The sequence below is a fragment of the Ascochyta rabiei genome, chromosome 6, assembly GCF_004011695.2.
Source record: "Ascochyta rabiei chromosome 6, complete sequence".
In the NCBI taxonomy this organism is placed as follows: domain Eukaryota; kingdom Fungi; phylum Ascomycota; class Dothideomycetes; order Pleosporales; family Didymellaceae; genus Ascochyta; species Ascochyta rabiei.
The window spans coordinates 1820617-1843625 of NC_082410.1; the positions used below are offsets into that span (position 1 = coordinate 1820617).

The following is a 23009-nucleotide window of genomic DNA, read 5'->3' on the forward strand; positions in this document are numbered from 1 at the left end:
ACGTTGCGGGGAGGAGATAGGCGGAGCTTAGGTGGCTCCGCCAGGGTCCACTTGACTAGCTCCCGCGGAAGTACTAGCGAGTTGTGACGATTAGCGGATGTGTACTGTGGTTCTCAAGAGCTGTTCAAGCAAAGGCCAACAGTCGATGCAGCGTCAAGCTAGTGATTTGCTGATGGTTGATTAATAATAGAGTGACTTTCGAACTCTAGAGTCTGAGAGGGCAAACGACCAAGCTTCAATTCAGACGCCACACCTCACTGGATCGCATATAGAGCGACGTTTTGCTTCAAGAACGTTCTTTCATGTTAACAGTCGTTTCGCCTTTTCCAAAGATCTCGCCTGACAAACTCTACGCCACACTGCCAATGACCAGCGCCGCAACACCTTCCTCTTCACTCCTGACGTCGATCTTCATTGTGACACCTGTCCTTGCACTGAATGCCATCCTAATGGTAGCTGCTACCTTGCCTCCGGTTATTGTCTTTCCGTAAAGCTTGAGCGTATGTGTTGTGTTCGAGAGCGCGACATCTGTGCCCTCGAGCGGCTGCAGACTCAAAGTCTTTGTGAGCTGTTCTGTTGCATCTATATCTTTGTCAGTACTCGGTCTTGGATTGCCCGCAAAGGGAAGCGACAAACCTGATATGCTCTTCATCTCGCTCAATTGCAATGTTTCTGTTGCCGAGTCGCCGTTTGCCTGACCCCATACATTGTCGAAACTGCCAGCGTATGCTGGTACAACGTAGTCGGCACCGTTGAGGTCCAAATCTTCCACCTGGTATTCATCCGGATACCCGTCGCCCTCTTCAGGCTCGTTGGTAGTTGGGTCGATCTCCTTGCTAGTGAACTTGAGTACGTTGGTGAAGGTGGTAGCGATGAATTGCGACTCGGTCTCGTGACGCTTGAAGGAAACGTAGACAGTACCGGGCTCATTTGTAGCAAGCTTTGGTGCCGGGATAATAAACTCCTCCTCCAGCTGCACATCGCCATCGTCTTCTGGTGCGACCACCATCTCGACGTCGAGAAGTACCGTATCGGGGAGTGTGTTCTTGATGTCGTATTGGAGAACGACATGATCCTTGAAGATATGCTTGACAGCAGTGACCACATATTCGGTCTCTGTCTCGGTGAGCTCGATGACCTCGCTCGACTTGAGCACACCACCGTGCGCCGCAAGCTCTGGAATCTTCTGTAGCTCTTCCTGGTACTTCTGCGCATTGTTCGCGGCCGATGCAGCAGCTTCGGCACCAACCTTCGATGGGGCCTTTGCAGCGCTGGGGGCCTTGATGGTGGGCGTGGCACCTTCGGTCTTCTTGGAAAGATCTGCAGCATCTGCCTGTTCGCGCGAGACAGTGGGAATCTTGGAGATGTCGAAGGCGGACTCAAAGGTGTCACGAGAGTCGGAGCTGACGTACATTGCCAATTGATGCTCGAGGACGGGCAAAGAGAACATCGAGTCATTGCGGATGAAGCTGACAGCCATGTCGTCATCCTGGTCCATCAATCGGAGATTCAATGCAGCGCGGTCTCGAACTTCATCGTCGACGTCGTCAAGGCAGCGAGTGAGGAGGACATGGACCGACTTCTTGATCTCACGATCCTTTTGTCCAACACCGAACTTGGCCAGCGCAGAAGTGGCGGCGGCTCGGACAATGGCATTCTCCAAAACCACACGGTTGTAGATGTAGCGGATGTACTTCGTGGGGTGAGGTGTCGAAGGGCCCTCGCGTCCAAGAACGAACAGGATGCGGACGGCAAGCTTAGTGAACTCGCAATCTTCAATGAACTCGCAAAGTGTTGCCAGGGCATCCTCCTTGGCTTCAGGCACAAAGCGAATGAGATCCATGATCGCTTCGACAACGGACCGCTTGAACTCGTAACCTCCCTCATCGCGCAGAATGCCACTGAGGAAAGCCAGGAAGCCAGACTGCTTGGCCTTGAACTTCAGAGCCAGCGTGCGGACAGCCTCCACGATAGTGACCTTGAACTCGTCCGTTATCTCAGCCATGAAGCCGGTGATCTGCTTCATGAGCCTGTCTACCGAGGACTCGTTGCCAGTCTTCAGCAATGTAGTGATGGCGAATGTAGCAATGCTGCGGTTGGAGTTGGTGATGAGCGACTCGATATCCTGGTTACATGTTCGGACAGCGTCAGGCTTGAACGAGGCCATCTGCGACAGGATCCTGAGGGCAGCAAATTTTGTGACGGCGCGAGGCGATGTGAGGAATAGTTGGAGAACGTGGACGGCCTGAACGAGCTCGGCATCGGTAACGTCGCGCATGTCGGCGATGGCCTTTGCAGCCTCGAAGTTGACCATCTCGGACTTGTGGCGCAACCAGCCGTCGAGGAGTTGCATCATGGGCTGTCAGAATGGTCAGCATGCTACATACTGGAGCGTTGTGGTGGCGTACCTTTCGCAGGTTGGGGTCCTCCTCAGCCAACTTGGCAGCCAACCTGACGAGCAGAACTGTGGCAGCAGGGCTCTTGACCACACCAGCAGCCGAGTACTGCTGCACCATCTTGACCAAGCTCATTCGGTCGCCAGAGCGCATCTGGTACAACAGGCCAATGGCGTGGTACTGTGTCATGTAGTTCGTGCTGGCCTGCAGAGCGGTCTGCGAGCTGCCACCGAATCCCCCGAAGAATCCGCCAGACTTGGCTCCAGACGCTGCTTCGGCTGCCTCAGACTGCCACCTGCGAACGACATCCTTGGCGACGGGCAAGAGATGGTACGACGAAACGAGTGCGGCGGAGGCTACCGAGGGGTTCTTGTCGACGATGCACGTCTTGACGAGGCGCTCGATGGCCTGTACGGTGGAGGCGTCGATGACGCGGCAGAGAGCACGGATAGCGTTTGCGCGGTATACGACATCGCTACCCACGGAGGTGTCCTTCATGATGGACGACGTGACCATGATAACATCGTCAGCGGAGCCCGCGAGCTCCTTGATGACCAGGTAGACCATCTGACGGAGGGACGCATCCTTGTTCTGGAAAAGCTTTGAGATGCCGAAGAACAGCGTGGTGGCTTCCTGGCGTCCCCAGCTCTCGCCTGTGAAGAGGAGCAGCGCGAGCTTGGTGAGGATCACTCTACACTTTCGTGGAGATACAGGGCTCTGGTTGAAGACGCGGGCATCTTGGAAAACGGTGGTCTTGTCGATCTGGGCGACACCACCCACATCCTCCTGCTTCTTGTCCATGTTGTTGCGCGAGGTGCAGCTCTCACTGCGAGCTCTCCCTTCGTTCGAATAAAGTGTCCCGCTCTTGCTCCGCCAAACGTGGCCTTTGCCGGTCGATGGGAGGGTGCTGTCCAGGCCGGGTGCTGCAGCTGGTCGTGAGCGAGTGGAGGGTCGGAGAGGGATGCGCCAGCGGGGACTCGGGGTTGCGTCGTGTGTTGTGAATTGGTCTACGTTGAAGTTGCACCCTCGACCGGCAGCCGGTGTGCACTGTGCAGGGGTGCGGTGGGCTGCTGCTGCGTGTTTGGCCTGTTTGACAGGTTAGCGTGCTTTCCGGGTTATGCGGCCAGAAACGGGAAAGCAAGGCGCAATTCAGAGAAGCACTTCTAAGACTCAATCCCAACGATCCCCAGTCCTCCCCCCCTTCCCTGTACATACTCCACACATAGCATGGCCGCCTCGATACCCCGATCGCGCTGCCTCTTCGCTGTGCCGGCGCGACAGGCTCTCCCCCGTTCACGAACAGCTTCACAATGCGCCCGAACTTTTGCCACAACCTCTGACAACCCACCAGCAGCACCTACTGCTTCAAAGCCGCCGAGAGCGAGGACGGCGTTCAGCGACACACTCAACGCTGGCCCCTCGTTTGGTGACTTCGTCAGCCCCAACGCGCCGCTCTCCCCCGCCGAGGCCTACGAAATCAAGACCGCTACGGTTGGCCCAGAAGGCCGCAAGAAGACCATTACGCGACTGCCAGAGTGGCTCAAGACACCCATTCCCGTAAACCAGAACTACAAGAAAATCAAAAAGGACCTGCGAGGCCTCAATCTGCACACTGTCTGCGAGGAGGCCAAATGCCCCAACATTTCAGACTGCTGGGGAGGAAGCGACAAGAGTGCAGCGACGGCGACCATCATGCTGATGGGTGATACATGCACGCGTGGCTGTCGTTTCTGCTCGGTCAAGACAGCAAAAGCGCCCCCACCACTGGACCCTCACGAGCCTGAGAACACGGCTGAAGCACTGCGAAGATGGGGACTGGGCTACGTCGTCCTAACGTCTGTAGATCGCGACGATCTTGCAGATGGAGGAGCGCGACACTTTGCGGAGACCATCATGAAGATCAAGCAGAAGGCCCCAACGATGCTCGTCGAAGCTTTGACGGGAGACTATGCTGGAGACACGGAGATGGTCAAGACGGTCGCTTTGAGCGGACTCGACGTCTACGCACACAACGTCGAGACAACAGAGGCGCTCACACCCTTTGTCCGTGATAGGAGGGCCAAGTTCAGGCAGTCTCTTGATGTTTTGCGCACTGCAAAGGAGGCACAGCCACAGCTCATTACAAAGACAAGTATCATGTTGGGCTTGGGCGAGACCGAGGAGGACCTTTGGGATGCACTGAGAGGTATGACTCCCTTTGACATCTAGCCTGACCGTCTTACTAACGACACACAGAACTTCGCAAAAACAACGTCGACGTCGTAACCTTTGGCCAATACATGCGACCAACGAAGCGCCACATGGCTGTCCACGAGTATGTTACCCCTGATAAATTCGAGCTGTGGCGCCAGCGAGCTCTTGACCTGGGCTTCTTGTACTGCGCCTCTGGTCCACTTGTACGATCCAGCTACAAGGCAGGGGAAGCCTTCATTGAGAACGTTTTGAAGAAGCGAAGACTGGGGCGTGCTGACAACAGCGAGATTGCTGAATCGCAAGCGGCAGAGAGCAAGACTTTATAGAAGAGAGAGCGTGGTGCGTACGATCTTTATTATATATTGCGAGCTTCAGCGCATTCAACGAGCTATCGCTCCGTGCACTTCAACGTGTGCGTAATGAAACTTTGACAACTACGGCATCAAAATTTCGTCACCCTGTCTTTCTGACAAAACACATCGTTCATACTGGTAACGGGTGTATGTTATAGAACAGAAAGGGTCCACAAACGCACTGACCAACTTTCTTGCACAACTCAACTTCGAGTCTCGTCCAAATTGCTTTCTTCCATTCCCCACACTTGGTACTACTCATCGCCTCCGCCTTTTCCAACGATGCAACGCCCGCCTGTACGCGGTTCGACGTTGGGTTTGTGATCAACCCTAGCACTACAAGACCCTATGAGAGACTTTACAACGACGTCAAGATCCAGAACCTCGGGAGTACTCGAATCACTTATCGCATTGCTTCAACCTACGCCCAGTCGAAAAGCCCCGCACCCTGTACTCACCGAGGTTCGACACTCAGCTCTGCGTGGCTAAGCGCAGTATTCATGACGTGCTACAAGGAAGTACATCTCATCTGCGTCTCATTTGCTTCTATCAACCTTATCCAAGCGCAGATAACGCTCGACTTGTAGCACACGGCCATCTACGTTCGTTCTTTCCATCATGTCTCTATTAAGGGCCGGAATATCGAGAAGGTATTGATCACTCGTTCGTACCACAAAATCATGATGCTGCATGCAATACGCTATCAGTTGTCTGTCAGTCCTTCCGCGGGCAAGACCGTGTTGCGGCTACGATATTTGATGCAAGTCACTGAAGCAATCTTTGGCTTTATTGCTTTCCCAGCTTTGGCAATATTCCTAGTTCTGTCTGCGCTCATGGAGGTTTTTGCCTGTTGGAGTCACACCATCGACATCCACGGTTGTACCCAATTCTGCTCTTCGATCGAGGATACATAAACCACGGTGACACATAAAGAAAGATCAACGTAAGCGGGATGCCACAAACGAACCCCGACGACCTAGTGCAATTCGAAGACCTCGCTTTAGGCAGTCCAGACGTTTCTTCTTCAACTCATTTGTCGCCTTAACAACACCCATCATCGCACCCATAGCTTGCCTTGGGTGGGCTTTGAAGCAATATGTGTATGGTTGCATACTGTGTTAAGAGACGTAATCGGGAACCTTCAAAACTACAGACTTCCCTACTCATCCCGGGTTTCTGGAGCTTTCACCACGACCAGCCAGGTCTTACAGGCTCGCTCGCCAGGCGAGCCGTCTCCGCTTCCCGCTCGGATTGCACCCGTCTAGTACCATGCAGATTGAGTACCATTGGTACCCACAATCACTTCTATGTGTCATCGTACTATCAAGCGACAGTGACTGGTTTATATATTCTATTACATGCACTGCAAGAAGTTGGGGTCTGCTGTCTTCTGAACACTATTCGCTGCTTCAAAGTTCGGAAATTAGTCTCTTGCTGCTCCAACTGCTTCATCTCGTTTGGTCTTTTCAGAGTCTTCTCGTTTGTATCTCATTTTGTCTCCACTCAATACCAGCCTTGTCGTCCTGAAGTGAGATTCTTTGGTTGGAAAAAGTTCTTCAGCAGTAAAGACAAGTATTTCCAAGTTTCCCGTTGAATTGAGAGCGGCTGACGCGTGTCTTGCCACTTGCTTCGCATTACTCCCAGTACTCGTGTTGCTGCTTAGTGGCGCCACGTGGCACGGTCCAAGTGCACAGCCACAGCGTAACCTGTTCAAAGATGTATGTCTTCAGCAAGCTTTGGACAATCTTACTTTCATACATCACATTATCTCGAGCGATTACAGTACCTCAGCCTAAATATTTCAGCACTATGTCGACAGCAGGCGGGTACAGGAATGTTGCATACTTTGTAAATTGGGTATGCTGGCGTACTGGAAACTTATAACATCATGCTGAGTACGCTGTAGGGCATATATGGACGCAACTACCATCCTCAGGACCTCCCAGCCGAGGAACTGACTCATATACTCTACGCTTTTGCAAATGTTCGTCCAGAATCTGGCGAGGTGTACTTGACAGACACATGGTCAGACACTGATAAGCACTACGAACACGACTCCTGGAACGATGTCGGAACGAACGTGTATGGCTGTGCCAAACAGCTTTTTCTACAGAAGAAGAAGCACCGCCAGATGAAATTGCTACTGTCGATAGGAGGATGGACTTACTCTTCCAACTTCGCACAACCAGCTTCGACGCCCCAAGGTAGAGCCAGATTCGCTAACAGTGCGGTGGATGTCATGATGAATCTTGGCTTTGATGGTATTAAATCCCTATTGCAGTCGTATCTCTGAGTCAGTGCTTACGCACCGCAGGTCTCGACATCGACTGGGAATACCCTCAAAATGATGCTCAGGCAAAAGACATGGTACTCCTGCTTGCCGAGACCCGCAAAGCCTTGGACGCTTACGCCGCCGAACACACACCAGGAACCCACTACCTCCTGACTGTCGCCTCTCCCGCAGGCCCACAGAACTACAACCGTATGTGCCTCGCCGAGATGGACCAGTATCTTGATTTCTGGAACCTGATGGCGTACGACTTCGCCGGCAGCTGGGACTCGACCGCCGGCCACCAAGCCAACTGGCACGTCTCCCCTTCAGACCCACGATGTACACCGTTCAGCACCGCCCAAGCGCTTCGCGACTACATCGCTGCCGGCGTGCCCGCGAACAAGATAGTCGTCGGTATGCCTCTCTACGGACGCAGTTTCGCCAACACCGCCGGTCCTGGGTCAGCATATCAAGGCGTCGGGCAGGGGACGTGGGAGGCGGGTGTGTACGACTATAAAGCACTACCCGCTCATGGCGACGCTGTCCAAAACGATCTCAGCGTGGGAGCGAGCTGGAGTTACGACCCAGCAAGCAGGTTGATGGTCAGTTACGACACGCCGCAGATGATTGAAATGAAAGCAGACATGATCAAAGAGATGGGGCTCGGTGGGGCGATGTACTGGGAGAGCAGTGGCGACCGAAAAGGAGAAGAGAGTTTAATCTCTACAGTAAGTGGTCCATGGACGTCATGTAAGCTGTTGCTAACATTGTGCAGTTTGTGAAGAGTATCGGTGGTGTTGGTGCGCTAGACCAGAGTCCGAACACGCTGCAGTATCCGGCGAGCAAATACGATAACCTGCGTGCCGGCTTTCCGAACGAATGACTCGTCGGGAGCTTTGAGCAGCAGTATGGCAACAGTCTTGGTATGGTCGCATTGCCAGGGTTCGCTGCAAATGTCACGGCTTCCATGTCACTTTTATTGTTGTCATAGCAAGAACATAACACATCTCTGAAGCGAAACAGAGATGCGTGCTGCCAAAAAGAGTTGCCGGTATAAGCGTACCTTCTCTTGAACTGTTGGAGGTGGTTTACAGAGTTAGTGTAAATTTCCGGAGTATCCAAAAAGACCTTATCAGCTATCCAGGACGCTTGCAGAAATACTACTAAAGACCTCAAGACACCATAAACGCACCAACACCTCTGACGTTCCTGCAACTGAAGAAAACAAAAGAAGAAGAAAAACCCGGGAGCCATTCAAACGAAAATACCGTACAACGAAAGCTGCATACAGATGTGCTGTGATGCTCACTGAACGCATGGTTTCCTTTTTGACGACGACACCCCAACTCAAACCTCACATGTCTCCGATCCGTCATCTTCGGGTGCAGTAGTGATGACTGCTCGGGTGGTAACGGTGCCGAAAGCTGCGTGCTGTGAACTGCAATGTGCTATCGTGAAGCAGGTTGTGTACAAGCGCAACGACTTCCACCACTCCTGCTTGTGAAATCCGGACAGTCCGCTTGCCAGCGGGGAAGGTTTCAAGAGCAGACGGTCGTCTATGCAGTGAGAAACGGATCCGATCCCTTGAACAGTCACGGATGAGTATGAAGGTACAAGCGAGCTGTGCCTCCGAGCCGTGCTGGATTCAAGTCAGATCGATGAAAACGGGTTCGTTTTGTGCCTCTTCCGCGGCCGGTACGGGGTTATGCTCGTAGGGATAAACGTCTGCCCTGATCATCCGCTGCAGAGAGGCATTTATCTTGGCTCTCTGGAACTCTTGCTGCGCGAGATAGTGATGCCAGTGCTGCACCAACTCGGCCCTGACGGCGCGAAACGCCGCTATGTCCTCGTGTTCGCGCGCGACGCGGGCGCGGTGCAGATAACCCTTGCTACGGCATCCAACGATATGCGGCATAATGTTGGCAAGGCTGTTGTAGAAGGCTCTGAACTCCATGAAGAGTTGGGTCATGGGCGATTTGTTTAGGATCTTCGATGGTGCTTCGAGAGAGAGCTGGCATTCCCACTCTGCAGCGTAGAAATCGAAGCCTGCCATCCCTGGGCCCATGATTGGCGATGGGTTGGGTAGGGTTGGCGTTATGCAACGGTTGTGCTTGTCGTTGCCCGGCCGATGGCGTTGAGCGTATAGCTCAGCTAATGCGTCGCCGCAGAATGTGCCCATGAGACGGGGCTTTTGGACACATCGAAGGCGTTCAAATGGACCAACGAGGAGCTTGGTGACGGATATTACAAGGTTAGGAGCCCAATAAAACTTCTTGAGGTTCACGCGCACCTGGAGGCTGCGAAGTAGGCGGGATTTAGCAAGGACCCCAGATATGACTACTGCGACAAAATCTGTAGGGGTGTCAGCGATGCCGGTTCATTCTTGTAACCATGTGCACATGCTTACCACGAATGTCATATATCTCAACTTCTTCATCCCAGTCGTCTACGACTCCACGTCTTCTGTGCGCCCAACGTCCGTTTAACTTCAGTTCAACCGTTATGATGACTGTGTAATTCCTAGCGGCGGCCCAGGCGAAATTACGAATAAAGCGATCAGCTCCTACTTGTCCTGGCGAGTAGTGCCTCGACCCATCTGGTCCATTTGGTACCAGTATTCGTCGACCACCTGCAAGTTGAAGTCGGTCAGCGTACGGACAATACGGCTCAACGAGAGGCATCCACTCACAGAGCATCACACCGTCCCTACTAACGTCGATTGTAAACGTCGCCGTGGAGTAAAACACGTCTTTGACCTCTTCATAGACTTCGCGATTGAAGCCAAGATAAAGGCTCAGTAGCGGCATTGGGAACACGGTCCGTAGCAGATCTTCTGATCCTGTGCTCGGTTGAGTCTGCGATCGGCTCTGGTAGATAGCCAACGGGTCGATCTCACGCGTTGGCATCAAGTACTTAAAGATCTCCTGACGTAGCTCCGTTGGTAGTTTCAAAAAGTGGCATGGTGCATTGCGATCAATATGCTGGCAGCGAGTGAGATGGGGATGGATAGACGGAGGATTCCATCTGCAAGGTCTGTCGCATGAGTATCCTTCGGACGTTTGACATTGGCACCACGGGGCGTGAGGCGTCTCCATGTCGGAGCTAGATTGCTCTACGATGAGACGTTCAGGGCTGCAATATCTCGGCAGGCAGGTTAAGGATTGTCTACGGTGAGGAATGCGGATTGCCAGCGTACCCAGTGAGTTTGTCGAGGGAGGTTGTCAAAGCTGCAGCACCAAACGGGCAGTAGTACGGAATAACTATAACAGCCTGAATATGCCTGTGCGTTAGGTTGAAGGCTGAACTACCATCATGGGAGAGGTGATTGTGGACGACATACCTGAGGGAGTCCGCCCGTTCGACCCCACAAACCGGGCTTACTTGTCAAAGCTACCAAGGAACATGCACAGCGGCTATCAAGGCTCGACGCAGGAGAAGGTTGCACGAGAAGATCTAGAGCGGACGAATTTTAACTCTTCAGTACCTCACGTTACACAGACGCTATGGGTGGCACAGTTCTGCAGGCCCCAACAAGGCTCAATCGGGCATGTTGCACGTACGGCCTTCCTGAAATGAACTGAAGTGCACTTTACTGAAGTGCACTTTCCTTGGATATTGTCTCGCGCTCACTCACTCGGATGCTGTGCGACCAAAGCCTTACTAGATCCTTGTTCTGATGTTGGCTTGGATCAAGGTAGGCATCTGCAGGCGGTTGGCTTGTATCAGATCGTTTGAGCGCTTTGCAGTGTGTTTGTGACAAGTATGCATTTTTCCAGTACAAGCATTTGCTGCTGAACGAGGTCAGCGAATTGTGGTTGTGCCGTAGTTGGCACGCAATGGTGGACGTCACAAGCCTCTCCAGTTTGAAGTGCAGGAAGCGCACTTGACCGAATCAATCTAGCTTCAGCCTCCTACACTACACTCAAGTATCCAGTAGTATCATTGATACCACAACTCAATGTTGACTTCTATAACTACCAACATCGGCGTGCTTCACATCACTGCCAAGCATCTGCTGGCCTGCCCTACAAATTCGAATAGTCCGTCTCATTCGAAGACTGAAAACAGAACGAATGCACTCAATGATATGTTCACAACGCGCCTTCACAGTTCTGCTCATAAAACATGGACCATTTTACCAAATGACGACCATGACTCCCTGTCACCGTCAAATGTGCTACACCCCATCCCTGAGATTTGATGTTTAGCGTACGAGAAACATCAGAGATGTAGAGCCGCCTGTGTGCTTTTCCAGAACTTTGATTCATGCTGGTTGTTCCATGTTACTTCCTCTAAACGAACAGATCCCATGCAGAACAGATCGAGCAGCAACAGCATTGCGTGTCAACTCCGAACAACAAGCCGATATTGTGTGTCATCTTCAGCCCCTCAACACCGTCTCTCCCCCAGAGTCTGCATCAACAAAACCAGCCCTCGCAATCTCCCCGTCCATAGTCCGGTCTCGTGCTGGGATGCTTCGCACCAACGGCCTCGAAAACATGCATCGCGACGAACACGGCCCACGCAAAGGAACCAATCACAACCAGTATTCCCGCCCAGTACGGCACTGTTCGATGTGCGACGATCAGCCGACCGTGTCCGCTGATACTCGGCGGTATGATGCGATGCCCATTGGGATGCGAGTACGTGTAGCGCAGCGGCGGAGCGGTGAAGGGGTGTTCGGTGGGCGAGACGGCGACGGCGGAGTCATGCGGGCTGGTGAAGGTAGAGGATGTGCTGCCGTATGTGATGGGTTTGAAGTGTGATTTGGAGGGAAGAGTGGGTGGGGCCCGCGACGGTGAGGTGTGCTGCGCGGTGTTGTGTTAGCCGTGGGGTAGATGCATGCAGGATTCGATTTGTTACCTCTTCAGCCATGGCTGTCCAGGGGCATGTCGAGGCGAATCGCTCGAGAAGAGAAGTGTCTCAGAGTGGCTATCAGTGGATACATGCTGCGGTGTAGGCCTTGGTAAGCTTGTGCCTAGAGGACGCCGTTGCAGAAGCGCCGTGCGCTCAGCCTCGTGTCTGGTGCTGGGGAGACCCGGCGACCGGAGTCACCCCATGGTCACGCATTTTGTGGGAGATGACGCGGATTCATGCAGCGCATTCTGCCTTCGTTCCATGTTTTGTGGTAGTCTTCAACATGAATTCTCTCAATACAGATTCCCCACGATTCCTCCACAGCGCGGGCACTAACTTAGGGATGCGCTCAAAGCTAGCCGTGTACGAATTGGCGTGTCTTGAGCCGGCCCGCTATGACTGGCACTGCTCCAATGTTCGATGTAGGCCAAAATCTATACAAGCTTCGTTGCTTGCATTTTACATCGTCGTAAACCAAAGGTGCAGCAGAGCTTTATGTCATGATGGTCTTTAGCGCAACAACCTTGCCACGTCACGCAACTGTCGACGATAAGTGGAATCGGACCGCAATAATACTGAACTCAGACCTATCTCACAGATGTGTTCAGTAATTGCATCCCCACAGGCAGGATTGCTTGCTACTGTACGAGGTGCTCGAAAGATTCAACATCACTCATAAAGTATGAAACACGACACAAAGAGTCCGCTCAAGCACCATCATCTCTTTCGCCCGCTGACATGCAACATAAATACACAACGACGCTTCGAAGACTTGACTTGACAGACCTTCACGCTCCCAAGCTCTCACCAAACCTCCTCCGATCCCCCTCAATATCGCCTCTCATGTCCGGAAACTTGTCGTAGAAATCTTCTGTCACGTTCCAGCGCCTCAGATCACCATGGTACCTCTCGAACAGCGGACTGGGGGAATAACATCCCCTCGCGTCATCATAGAAGAATGCATCTTCAAATGCAAACGGCCAGTCGAAGCGCAGATACCGACTGTAGACGTGGGAGAGTGTCGAGGTCTGGAAGATGGACGAGTGCTGGGAAACGAGGCGGTCACGGAGTGTAGGCCAGGCGAAGAAGTCGACGGCGATTGGGTGGGTAGTTGAGGATTGCGTTATGCTGGGGCGCAGCCATTTGGGGACTTTGGAGAGTTGTTCGGCGGTGCTGTGGAGGTAGTACTGTCATGGATCAGGATTTCGATCCCTCGGGAGTATCTCGTGATTACACGCACCTTCAACAGCTTGAAGCTCTTGTATGCAGTAGCTAGCCTCTCCATCCTAGGCAGACGGCAGAACAAAAACTCGTCGACTTGCTGCAAGATGACGAGCACGGGGCTCTGCATCCACTCGTCAGATATGTTCGCCCAGCCTTCTTTGATACCGAGATAGAGAAGTCCAGCTTCCGCAGGAACGGACAATTTCCTATTGGCTACGGTGAGAGATCTGGCACCTGGTGCTGAACAGCTAGTGTATATCTTCTCAAAGAGCTCGTTGCTCTTCTTCCAGATCGGACACACAATACTTGAAGTTGGGGAGTCTGAGCAGTCTGGGGCACTGATGTGGAGGATGTTTGGAGAGGGGCACCGCCAGCCGTCGCCAAAGAACTGGACATGTTAGCGGATTGCTCGAGATAGCGAATTGGCTAAATCATACCTCTTGCAGAAAAGGGCCCCATGACGCTGTTGCTGCGTTGTCTTCCCAACCATGCATGTCGACTTGACTCCTCCTTCGAACTTCCATGACATTGTCTGTAGGTAAATCTTCAACTGGCGTGTGGGCGAGGCTGAGATCAAGAGCAGCTGGAGTATGTACGCTAGTCATGATGTTCATGCCATCAAGATCGACCAACGTCGTACTTGACGTGCGCTCATTGAAGTCATACGAATTTGGCAGCTCCGTTGGGGCAGGTAGTGACGGTTTGCTGTCGGCTGTGAAGGTTGCCGTCTGCGTGTTGGGCAATCGGTGCCCTACCGGTCTGTAAGCCTCTGCGAAGCAAAGTCGTAGAAGGTCAGTTCAGTTGGCTGATGCATACCATTGCTGGAAGAAGACGGCGAAGCTACTATGGCTCCTCCGTTTGTTGTTGGGCGTTCTGTTGGTGCGGTCGTTCGAGGAGCAATGTCGGTTCGGAGTACGTTCTTGACACTGTCGATAATGACTCGCAACCGCTCATTTTCCGCTCGTAGACTGTCGATTTCCGAAAGTAAGTTTGCTGTCGCTCCGCTTCGGTCTCGATCTCTCAGAATCCGTATTGTTCGCTCTAAATCGGCAATATGCGTCTTCGTCTTCTCTCTGAGCGATCGCTGAGCTTCGCGGTCGACGGCACGCTTGCGTTCTCGTCGCTCTTGCTCGCCCAAGCACGACGCTCGTCTTTTACGCTTCACAGCAGGTGCAGTATTTGCAGCAAGCTCAGTGGCGTCGCTAGGGCGTCGGTTCGTCATCGCGGCTTATGAATATCAAGTACACGGACGAGGAAGCTGAGTCGCAGCTGTATAGTCAAGGAGTAGAGGGTCTGGTAAAGCGGAGCAATTGCATTTCAGAGTCTGATTGCCTGTGTCTTCCCCAGCCCGACACCGACCGAGGGCTTCGCAGCGACATGTCTTCGTCGTGCAGCATGAAAGCACATCTGGGGAAGCCACGGTGCGCCGTGCGGGGACAGGTGTGGGGCAAACACCGGCACGGCAACAACGGGAACGTGCTTCCGGCCGAGTTTATTGCCTGCTCAGGGATCTGAGTCGTGTAGGCAACAAACATGTTACCGAGCGTTGCCGGCCACTGCATTAACTGCATACGGAGACTGACGATGCTCGAAAGATATTTTGAGGTCCTCCAAGATCATCTGTGAATGCTGAACGGAAACTTCCATCCAAGTCCAACTTGCCGCTGTAGTCTACAGTTTGGACGGCTTCCAGTCCGGCTTCCTCTTCTGCGCAAAGGCGGTCAAGCCCTCCAGCGCATTCTCGCCAGACTGCAGGGCATCGTTGAATCGCTCGATGGTAAGCTGTGTAGCGCGCTCTACGCTTCCATGCTCAAGACTATCCTTCAACGCTGCGCGAGTTACAATCGCTGCATCTGGTGAAATCGCAGCAATCTCCTGCGCCAGCTTCAGAGCCTCGTCAACGACCGTGTCCTGTGACGGCGAGATGCGGTTGATGATACGGAGCTCCTTCGCCTGCTGCGCAGTGATCGGCTTCCCAGTCAGTGCCATCTCAGATGCTACTGGTAAGCCGACAATGCGGACGAGTCGTGCGGGACCTCCAGCACCAGCAAAGATACCGCGTAAAGCTTCTGGGAGACCAAAGGTAGCGTTTGGTGCAGCGACGACCAAATCGCTGGTTCTTCTTTAGCGTCATCAACTCCTTTGATGCAATCATGACTTACCAGCCAAGTACAATCTCAAAGCCTCCGCCAAGTGCGAACCCATTCACAGCAGCAATGACGGGCTTCTTGCCAGCCCTTCTGCTGAGACCAGCGAAGCCGCTTACAGGGTGCCTCATTAGCCCCGGGTTCACGTCGCTCTTCCCACTTCTGATTCTGCCCAGCTCGATCAAATCTTGTCCAGCGCAGAAGCTCCTCTTTCCAGCACCAGTGATTATGGCACAGCGCAGGTTCTCTTCTCTGTCGAACCAGTCAAACACCTGTCCCATTTCCTGGTGCCCGGCAAAGGGGATGCTGTTCATCTGCTTCTCGCGGTTAATGGTAACGAGAAGGACATAGTCGGCCGGGTACGAGAGCAGGACGTGGGAGGTGGGAGGAGGTGCAGTTTTCGGCTTGACGGCTGACATGGTGCTAAGGACGGCGGTGGAAAGTGTTGTAGAGGCTTTGCAGCCTGCAGTTTTCTCAATGTGCTACATAGCTGCCGCTCGCTGGTAAGCTGTCGCGAGTCTGGGATGAGCTGAGCCGAGGTTCATCTCCACCCCACAGGTTCCACATTTGGTTAGCACGATCGAGTGTCGTTGCTCGAACCAGAGCTTGCCTATCTCATCTCACTCTCAACCGCACCGGGATTTTGGAAAGCCGTTACACCTCATGCATTTTGTGAGTTCATATATTCTTGATGTTACCGTGAACGCGATGCAGTCCTCTTGTGGTTTATTGAGACTGCAACTCCCGGATCAGGACAGCATGACCCATGGTTCTACGTAGTCTCTTCTTTGAATTAGAGAGGATTCAGTGCGTAATTTCGAACTTCTGGGAATCAAAATGGTCGAGCTCTGAGTAACAACAACATTGAACCAAGGCTGAAAGTAGGTGAACGATTCTATCAAGAGTTTTTTCCCCCATGAATATACCCCTTCTTCATCATACCACATCTACACACATCACCACAATCAATCTTTTCGAATCGCACTCCGACATGTCTATTTCCAAACGCGCCCACTCCGCTTCACCCCCAACTTCGTCTCCCACCTCAAAACGCACCCGCCAAACAACCCCCGTCCGCTTCCTCATCCTCTCCGACACGCACTCCGCCGAGCTCCCCAGCCCGCTGCCCGCCTGCGACGTAGTGCTACACTGCGGCGACCTAACCTCAAATGGCACACCATCGTCAATCTCCGGCGCGCTGCGCAGCCTCGGGCAGATCCCCGCCGAGCTCAAACTCGCCATAGCAGGGAACCACGACATCTCTCTGGACAGGGCGTACTACACATCCGAAGGTGGAAGCACCGCCGACGTCGATCTCGCGCAGGCCCTCGTATCGCCCACTCCGGAATCCGAAGCAACTCGCAACAACGTGACGTTCCTGGAAGAGGGAACCCACACCTTCACCCTCTCATCCGGGACCCGCTTCACAATCTACACATCACCCTACACCCCCGCCCACGGCGCCTCCGCATTCCAATACCCCACCGACACGGACCGCTTCAACCCAGCCGCCGCAACGCCATCGTGGGCGCGCAATGTCGCGACCGCGACGTCCACAATACCGGAGCGTGTCGACATCCTCATGACGCACGGCCCGGCAAAATACATCCTCGACACCGCGCGAGATGGGCAGAGCGCCGGGTGTGAGCATCTGCGGCGGGCGGTGGCGAGGGTAAGGCCAAGGCTGTTCTGCTTCGGTCATGTGCATGGTGGGTACGGAGCGCAGCGGTTTTGTTTTGCGGGGGAAAACAAGTCACACGAACGCGAGCGCTTGAACCGCGGCGGTGGAGATGCAGACGCAGAAACAGATGCCATCCTCCCGCAGCCGCAAGAGTGGGTAGGGAGAAACCAAGCGCGGAGGAAAGGGTACGCAACGCTGGGCCCGGGGTCGATGGAGGCGTTTCGGAGGGGCAGGGAGACGTTGGCGGTTAACGCTGCCTTGCAGGGGGAATTATCAGATGAGGAGGAAGAGGCAGAGAGGGCGTTGGTGAATATGCCGTGGGTTGTCGAGTTGGAACTGTAGTACCGTGTGTATCCGAATGCAGTGTATATGTCAATATTGCTATTTTCCTCCGTAGTCATGATACACTGTCTGTCCATCATCGAACAATCTAGTGACCAAAAAGATCCACATCCCACAATTCCCCACAGCAAAGACAAACAAAGCAAGTACCCTCCCTCACACTGCCCAAGTATGCGACACAGTGCTGTCTCCATCGATCTACCAGCGCATGCCAGACGAGGTCCCCACGCCACGGTAGCTAACGTGAAGCCAACGTGAGTGATATCATCCGGGAAAAACCAGCATTTGTGCATAATGTATATAAACCACGCATGCAAACTACACACGTAAACCACTATCTACACATGAACCAACAACACCACACTCTCTATCCACAAACCATAGAAGCACCAGCGGAATAGCAACAGAGGCGCTAGTACAACATCGCTATTAGAAGTAGAGTACAGTTAGACAGCAAGAGAGGTAAGAAGGGATATAACTAACGGATTATAGAGAGTAGAGAGTTATTCAGTAGCCTAGTATTCCGCTACGTTTATGTAAATGTACATCTAAATACAATTTCTCTCTCTCTCTATACATCTGTCACTCTATTAATCTACAAAGAAAGAGAGAGAGGCAGAATATATTCTCGTAGTATATACTGGAGAAGGGAAAGGGTAGTTGTTAGTAGTAGATGTACTGCTGCTATGCTGTTAAAGTATATATTAAGTTAAGCATTGTTATGTAGAGTAAGAAGGTTGTAGAGACTGTGTGTGTGACTAACTGACCAAAGCCAGTGGAAGCAAAGAATTATTGAGTTTGTAAACTATATCCTATCTATAACTATCCCAATGCACGCCACCTTAATTTCATCCTAATCTAAACCCTTCTATAAACCACAACTGCTCTAACAGACTGCAAGCCTTAAGCAAAGAATAGTGATAGAGGTAGCAGTGCTAAGTTATTAATAAAGTTAAGCATTGTCACGTAGAGTAAGAAGAATGTAGAGTCTAGGTGTGTAGCCAAATGCCTAAAGCTAGTGGAAGCAAAGAATCATTGAGTTCGTAAACCATATCCTATCCATATCTATCCCAATGCACGCCATCTTGATTTGATCCTGATCTAAACGCTTCTGTGCAGCCTACAACTGCTCCAACAGACCGCTAGCCTCGAGCAAGAGGACGATCTGGTGGACAGCGGTGCGGACATTGCTCTTGCTGATGTCGATGGTGAGGTCGGCGTTGGTGGGGGCCTCGTAGGGGTCGTCGACGCCGGTGAAGCCCTTGACCTCGCCGGCGCGCGCCTTGGCGTAGATGCCGCGCTTGTCCGTCTTCTCGCAGTACTCGAGCGGTGTGGCGACGTGGATGAGGTAGAAGGAGCCGTATTTCTCGACGAGCTCCTTTGCGCTCTTGCGCGAGCCCTCAAAGGGCGCAATGGGCGCGGCGATGACGGCGGCGCCCGACTTGGTCAGCTCCGAGGCGACAAAGGCGATGCGGGCGATGTTGGTGTCGCGGTCCTGGCGGCTGAAGCCCAGCTCCGAGGACAGCTCGGAGCGGACGGTGTCGCCGAGCAGCAGCGAGACGGAGCGGCCGCCCTGCTGGTTGAGGGTGACGTTGAGGGCGCGGGCGATGGCGTCCTTGCCCGAGTTCTGGTAGCCGGTCAGGAAGACGGTGAAGCCCTGCTTGGAGCGGGGCGGGTGGGACTCGCGCAGGACGCGGACGACCTCGGGGTAGGAGAACCACTCGGGGATCTCCTGGCCGGTCCTCAGGCGCTTGCGCAGCTCGGTGCCGGAGATGTCGAGCGTCTTGATGCCCTGGGCGACCTCGTCCTTGGGCTTGTACTCGTCCGTGTCGGGCAGGTAGGTCATCATCTGGAAGGGGACGACCTCGATGCCGAGCTCGTCCTTGTACTTCTCGACGGCGTCCTGGGCGTCGTAGGGGCCGTAGAACTCGTCGCCCTTTGAGTTCTTGCCGGGCCCGGCGTGGTCGCGGCCGACGATGAAGTGGGTGGCGCCGAAGTTCTTGCGGATGACGGCGTGCCAGATGGCCTCGCGGGGGCCGCCCATGCGCATGGCGAGGGGCAGCAGGGCGAGGGCGGCCATGCCGTTGGGGTAGCGGGGCAGCAGGGCCTGGTAGACGCGCACGCGGGTGAAGTGGTCGATGTCGCCGGGCTTGGTCAGGCCGACGACGGGGTGGATGAGCACGTTGGCCTGGCGGGCGCGGGCGGCGCGGACCGTCAGCTCGCGGTGGGCGCGGTGCATGGGGTTGCGCGTCTGGAAGGCGACGACCTTGGACCAGCCCAGCTTGTCGAAGTGCGAGCGCAGCTCGGCGGGGGTGAAGCGCAGGCTGACGTAGTCGTAGTGCTCCAGACGGTCGATGGCCTCGAGCTTGCCGCCGACGTACAAGTCGTGCACGCTCTCGTGGAGGTACTTGACCGCCGGGTGCTCGGCGTCGCCGCCAAACACCTTCTTGGCCTCGTCCGACTTGTTCGGCCGGTAGACGTCGTCGACGGTGATGATGGCCAGGTTGCGGTCGTCGCGGAAGTCGCGCAGGGCGATGCGCGCCCCGGCCTTGACTCCGAGCTCGTCGATGGTCTGCTGGGCCACATCGAGCGTGATGGGCATGGCGAAGACATTGCCGTCGCTCAGGCGCTCCGTCTGCACCACGCTGTCGTAGTCCTTCTGGTTGAGGAAGCCCTCGAGCGGCGAGAATCCTCCGTTCAGGATCAGCTCCAAGTCGCACAGCTGCCTCTCGCTCAGCACAATCGCCGGCAGCGTCTCCGCCTCGGCGAAGAGCTCCTTGCGCCGCGGGGCATCGCGCGCAATCAGGTCCTTGAGCACGCCGCCTGTGGCTGGTCAGTCTGCTGTCCTCGTCTCGTCTCGCCCCTGGCGCTCCGCCTACCGTGTGGTGTGTTTGCCATGTTTGCCGTGGGGGAAAGGTACCAGGGGTATGGGAAGAAAAGTGAAGAGAGCCTGAGAAAACTCACGAAGACTTCAGCACCAGCACCAGCACCAGCAGCTCCCTTTCTCTTTATAAACCGCAAACCCGGCTCTGCAGTGCGGCCCGTCGTTCGGCTCGTCGCTGCAAGTCTGCTCCAAACACTCGCAACGCTGCGCAATTGGGTCGTGAGCTTTTCATCGCGCGAATCCGCCCACTTGTTGACCACCGCCCTGCGGCCCTAGGCTGGGAGCGGCTCCTGTATGGGCCGGCAAATCCTTGGGACCGATTGCGCAATTGCACGCGTTTTCCAGAGCAACCCTGGCCGCATCATCGCTGCCTGGCTCCATCTCGGCTGCATGACGTGACGTGGGGGACGCCCGTCCAGTCCGTCAAACAACACCACCATCACCTTCTAAAAGCCTTGGTTCGTACTTGTGTGTTGATTCCTGGCTCGAGTGACTACACTCGTAAAGCCGGTGCCATCTCAGCCCCAGCTTTGCTTTTGGTTGTATAATACGCTATCATGGCCATCTCGTGATGCCCGTTCACTGCCCTTTCCAACCCATATGCTTCGTAACCATGACCCAAACGCCCATGCTAAATGCTCGATAGAAAACGTCAAGAAAACAAACGCAGACACGCAGCCAGTGCCCTACACGGCCAGCTTTTGCAGCGCCCCGCTGAGCGCCTCTTGCTGCGCCTTCAGCTCTTGCTCCATGAGGAACTGCGCGTACTTGGACTTGGGGTTGTGGATGCCACACTCTGTCTTGTTGCGGCCCTTCCAGCGTCCTGCCCGCTCGTCCTCTCCCGCCGCCACCGGCTGTGTCGAGTGCCAGTCACCGACGCTCTTGTAGCCCTTGTTCAGGAGCTCGTTGTACGGCACCTTGTTGGCGTCAATGTACGCCTTGACCTGGGCAAACGACCAGTTGGCCAGAGGGTTGATCTTGATGAGTCCGCCCTCGTTGACCTCGATAATGTCGAGATCACCACGCTTGCCTCCTTGGCTTCGGCGGCGTCCGGTGAGGGCTGCCTTGACTTGGAGCTCCGAGTACGCACGCTCAGCAGGCTCGACCTTGGCAACGTAGTCGTAATGGTCCTCGTTGCTCTCCCAGAGCTTCTCGCCGTACCGTGCGTTGAAATCCGCTACGTTGTCACAGCCGGCAGGCTTGTACACGTGAACAGGGATGTTGTACCTCTTACGAATACGGTCGACCAGTGCGTAGGTCTCGTCAAAGTGGAACAGTGTGTCCAGGAAGATCATGTCCGTGTTGTGCTTGTAAGGCCCGTCCATCTTAGAAAGCATGTCCAGGGTGACGAGGCCAGTCAGTCCAAAGGCGGTTGTCTGCGACAGTCCAGGCAGGGATGTGATGCACCATTTGAGAATGTCTGTCTTGGTATTAGCCAAGACGTATCACACAATCTTGACAACGTTACTCACCCTGTGGCTCCAGCTTCTGCAATTGGGCATTGAGGAACTTGAGATGAGGCTTGGTGAAAAAAACCTCCGGCAGGCTGTCCTGGCTCGAGGCTGCTGAGGCGTATCCAGACTCCTCGCGGATAGTAGGCGACTGAGCCCGGTGCTCCTTCTCGAAAAGTTGTGACGACATGTTGATCAGGGATCCGAATGTAGCAATAGGCACGTGCGAGCAAGTCCAAATAGAATGATGGCGTACGCTTTCTCCTCGAGGCTTCGCAGAAGAAAAAACTATTATGAATCGATTGCTCGAGGTGGTGTACAAGAACAAGATGCACCCGCTCTGGAGAATATATCGGGACCGGCCATCGGATGCGCTTTGAAATCCTTCTCCGCAAAGGTGCGATAGCTGGGGTGAAGACGTGCGATCACGCAATTCGCGCTAGTCCGTGGGAGAACAAAAATCTTCCTTCGACCCTTAGGTAAGGCGGTCTGGCCAATGGCGTAGCGGCAGTGATGAGTTTCGAGCAGTTGGTGCCTGTGCATCATCCTGATGGCGCTCATCCACGGATGATGCGCTGGAGATGGCTCGACGTGGATCGTCCGGCGTTATGGATTTTGTCATCAACGTCATGCTTTGAGCCTCACCGAAGTTGACCGGCGATTGCAATGCTTGATGACAGAGCTTGCGGAGATACTGAGCTTGTGTGAACACTCCTGCGACATGTTCTGCGCCGTACAATCCTCACATACACTCTCCATGTCCATGGCGTCCGGAGTTGCTCTGTTCAAGTCGGCCGATCGCACTCGGGTCGTCGGGCTTGGAAGGCGACTAACCGCGCCTCACAGCGGTGTCTCGCAGCGTGCATCGGGAGGCTGCCTGCGATCGTGATTAGTGTGGAGTCTTGTTTGGTGTTGTTTAAACTGACATTACCCACTCTCCTCTTTTCATCTGGACACTTGCAGACGGCACTTGGACGGCTGCCCAACAGCCAGCCTAGCAAAGGCTTCCATCGTACGACGTCGGCACGCTTTCTACAAATTCCGACATCGCTCGCTTGATTGGCGAAACCCGCCCTGAATTTCAGATCTTCACATCTTGGGGTGCGGTTGTGTTGGTGGAGGTGATGGTGAAGTGGCGGATGTCGTGCGGGGTGTGATGTTCATTCTGCGCAGAACGTTGAGCCTTATCTTGCCGAGCGCACTCTGCTC

At 54.2% G+C, this 23009-nt stretch overlaps 10 protein-coding genes across 11 annotated transcripts, besides 2 other annotated features; 3 read left to right on the forward strand and 7 right to left on the reverse strand.

The window, feature by feature from the left end:
• Positions 1 to 349: 349 nt before the first annotated feature.
• On the reverse strand, positions 350 to 3197 carry EKO05_0004525 (coatomer subunit gamma; the record flags this gene model as incomplete). Its single annotated transcript, XM_038938739.1, has 3 exons — positions 350 to 582; positions 637 to 2359; positions 2409 to 3197. 3 exons carry the CDS (start codon positions 3195 to 3197, stop codon positions 350 to 352), a joined length of 2745 nt encoding a protein of 914 aa, XP_038800312.1.
• Positions 3198 to 3623: 426 nt separating this feature from the next.
• EKO05_0004526 (Lipoyl synthase) lies at positions 3624 to 4915 on the forward strand (the record flags this gene model as incomplete). The annotated part of the gene is made up of 2 exons (XM_038939057.1): positions 3624 to 4581; positions 4632 to 4915. The coding sequence occupies 2 exons, from the start codon at positions 3624 to 3626 to the stop codon at positions 4913 to 4915; spliced, it is 1242 nt and encodes a 413-aa protein (XP_038800313.1).
• A 1836-nt stretch (positions 4916 to 6751) lies between these two features.
• EKO05_0004527 (Chitinase) lies at positions 6752 to 8097 on the forward strand (the record flags this gene model as incomplete). Its single annotated transcript, XM_038938996.1, has 4 exons — positions 6752 to 6799; positions 6849 to 7203; positions 7257 to 7942; positions 7990 to 8097. 4 exons carry the CDS (start codon positions 6752 to 6754, stop codon positions 8095 to 8097), a joined length of 1197 nt encoding a protein of 398 aa, XP_038800314.1.
• Positions 8098 to 8859: 762 nt separating this feature from the next.
• Positions 8860 to 10309, reverse strand: EKO05_0004528 (uncharacterized protein; the record flags this gene model as incomplete). Its single annotated transcript, XM_038938804.2, has 3 exons — positions 8860 to 9566; positions 9622 to 9843; positions 9904 to 10309. The coding sequence occupies 3 exons, from the start codon at positions 10307 to 10309 to the stop codon at positions 8860 to 8862; spliced, it is 1335 nt and encodes a 444-aa protein (XP_038800315.2).
• A 472-nt stretch (positions 10310 to 10781) lies between these two features.
• Positions 10782 to 10818: a tandem repeat.
• Positions 10819 to 11632: 814 nt separating this feature from the next.
• Positions 11633 to 12089, reverse strand: EKO05_0004529 (uncharacterized protein; the record flags this gene model as incomplete). The annotated part of the gene is made up of 2 exons (XM_038938793.1): positions 11633 to 12022; positions 12078 to 12089. 2 exons carry the CDS (start codon positions 12087 to 12089, stop codon positions 11633 to 11635), a joined length of 402 nt encoding a protein of 133 aa, XP_038800316.1.
• Positions 12090 to 12859: 770 nt separating this feature from the next.
• On the reverse strand, positions 12860 to 14517 carry EKO05_0004530 (uncharacterized protein; the record flags this gene model as incomplete). 2 transcript variants are annotated; one of them, XM_038938732.1, is made up of 4 exons in its annotated part: positions 12860 to 13258; positions 13312 to 13683; positions 13733 to 14046; positions 14112 to 14517. In XM_038938732.1, 4 exons carry the CDS (start codon positions 14515 to 14517, stop codon positions 12860 to 12862), a joined length of 1491 nt encoding a protein of 496 aa, XP_038800317.1. The 2 variants fall into 2 exon arrangements, with proteins under 2 accessions (XP_038800317.1, XP_059492393.1); XM_059636410.1 differs by having other exon boundaries at positions 12860 to 13683.
• A 449-nt stretch (positions 14518 to 14966) lies between these two features.
• EKO05_0004531 (uncharacterized protein) lies at positions 14967 to 15861 on the reverse strand (the record flags this gene model as incomplete). The annotated part of the gene is made up of 2 exons (XM_038938708.1): positions 14967 to 15408; positions 15458 to 15861. 2 exons carry the CDS (start codon positions 15859 to 15861, stop codon positions 14967 to 14969), a joined length of 846 nt encoding a protein of 281 aa, XP_038800318.1.
• A 497-nt stretch (positions 15862 to 16358) lies between these two features.
• Positions 16359 to 17465, forward strand: EKO05_0004532 (uncharacterized protein; the record flags this gene model as incomplete). Its single annotated transcript, XM_038945600.2, has 1 exon — positions 16359 to 17465. One exon carries the CDS (start codon positions 16359 to 16361, stop codon positions 17463 to 17465), a length of 1107 nt encoding a protein of 368 aa, XP_038800319.2.
• Positions 16836 to 16893: a tandem repeat.
• Positions 17466 to 18585: 1120 nt separating the features above from the next.
• EKO05_0004533 (Sulfate adenylyltransferase) lies at positions 18586 to 20363 on the reverse strand (the record flags this gene model as incomplete). The annotated part of the gene is made up of 2 exons (XM_038938846.1): positions 18586 to 20288; positions 20345 to 20363. 2 exons carry the CDS (start codon positions 20361 to 20363, stop codon positions 18586 to 18588), a joined length of 1722 nt encoding a protein of 573 aa, XP_038800320.1.
• A 672-nt stretch (positions 20364 to 21035) lies between these two features.
• On the reverse strand, positions 21036 to 21990 carry EKO05_0004534 (uncharacterized protein; the record flags this gene model as incomplete). Its single annotated transcript, XM_038938850.1, has 2 exons — positions 21036 to 21769; positions 21822 to 21990. The coding sequence occupies 2 exons, from the start codon at positions 21988 to 21990 to the stop codon at positions 21036 to 21038; spliced, it is 903 nt and encodes a 300-aa protein (XP_038800321.1).
• Positions 21991 to 23009: the final 1019 nt, after the last annotated feature.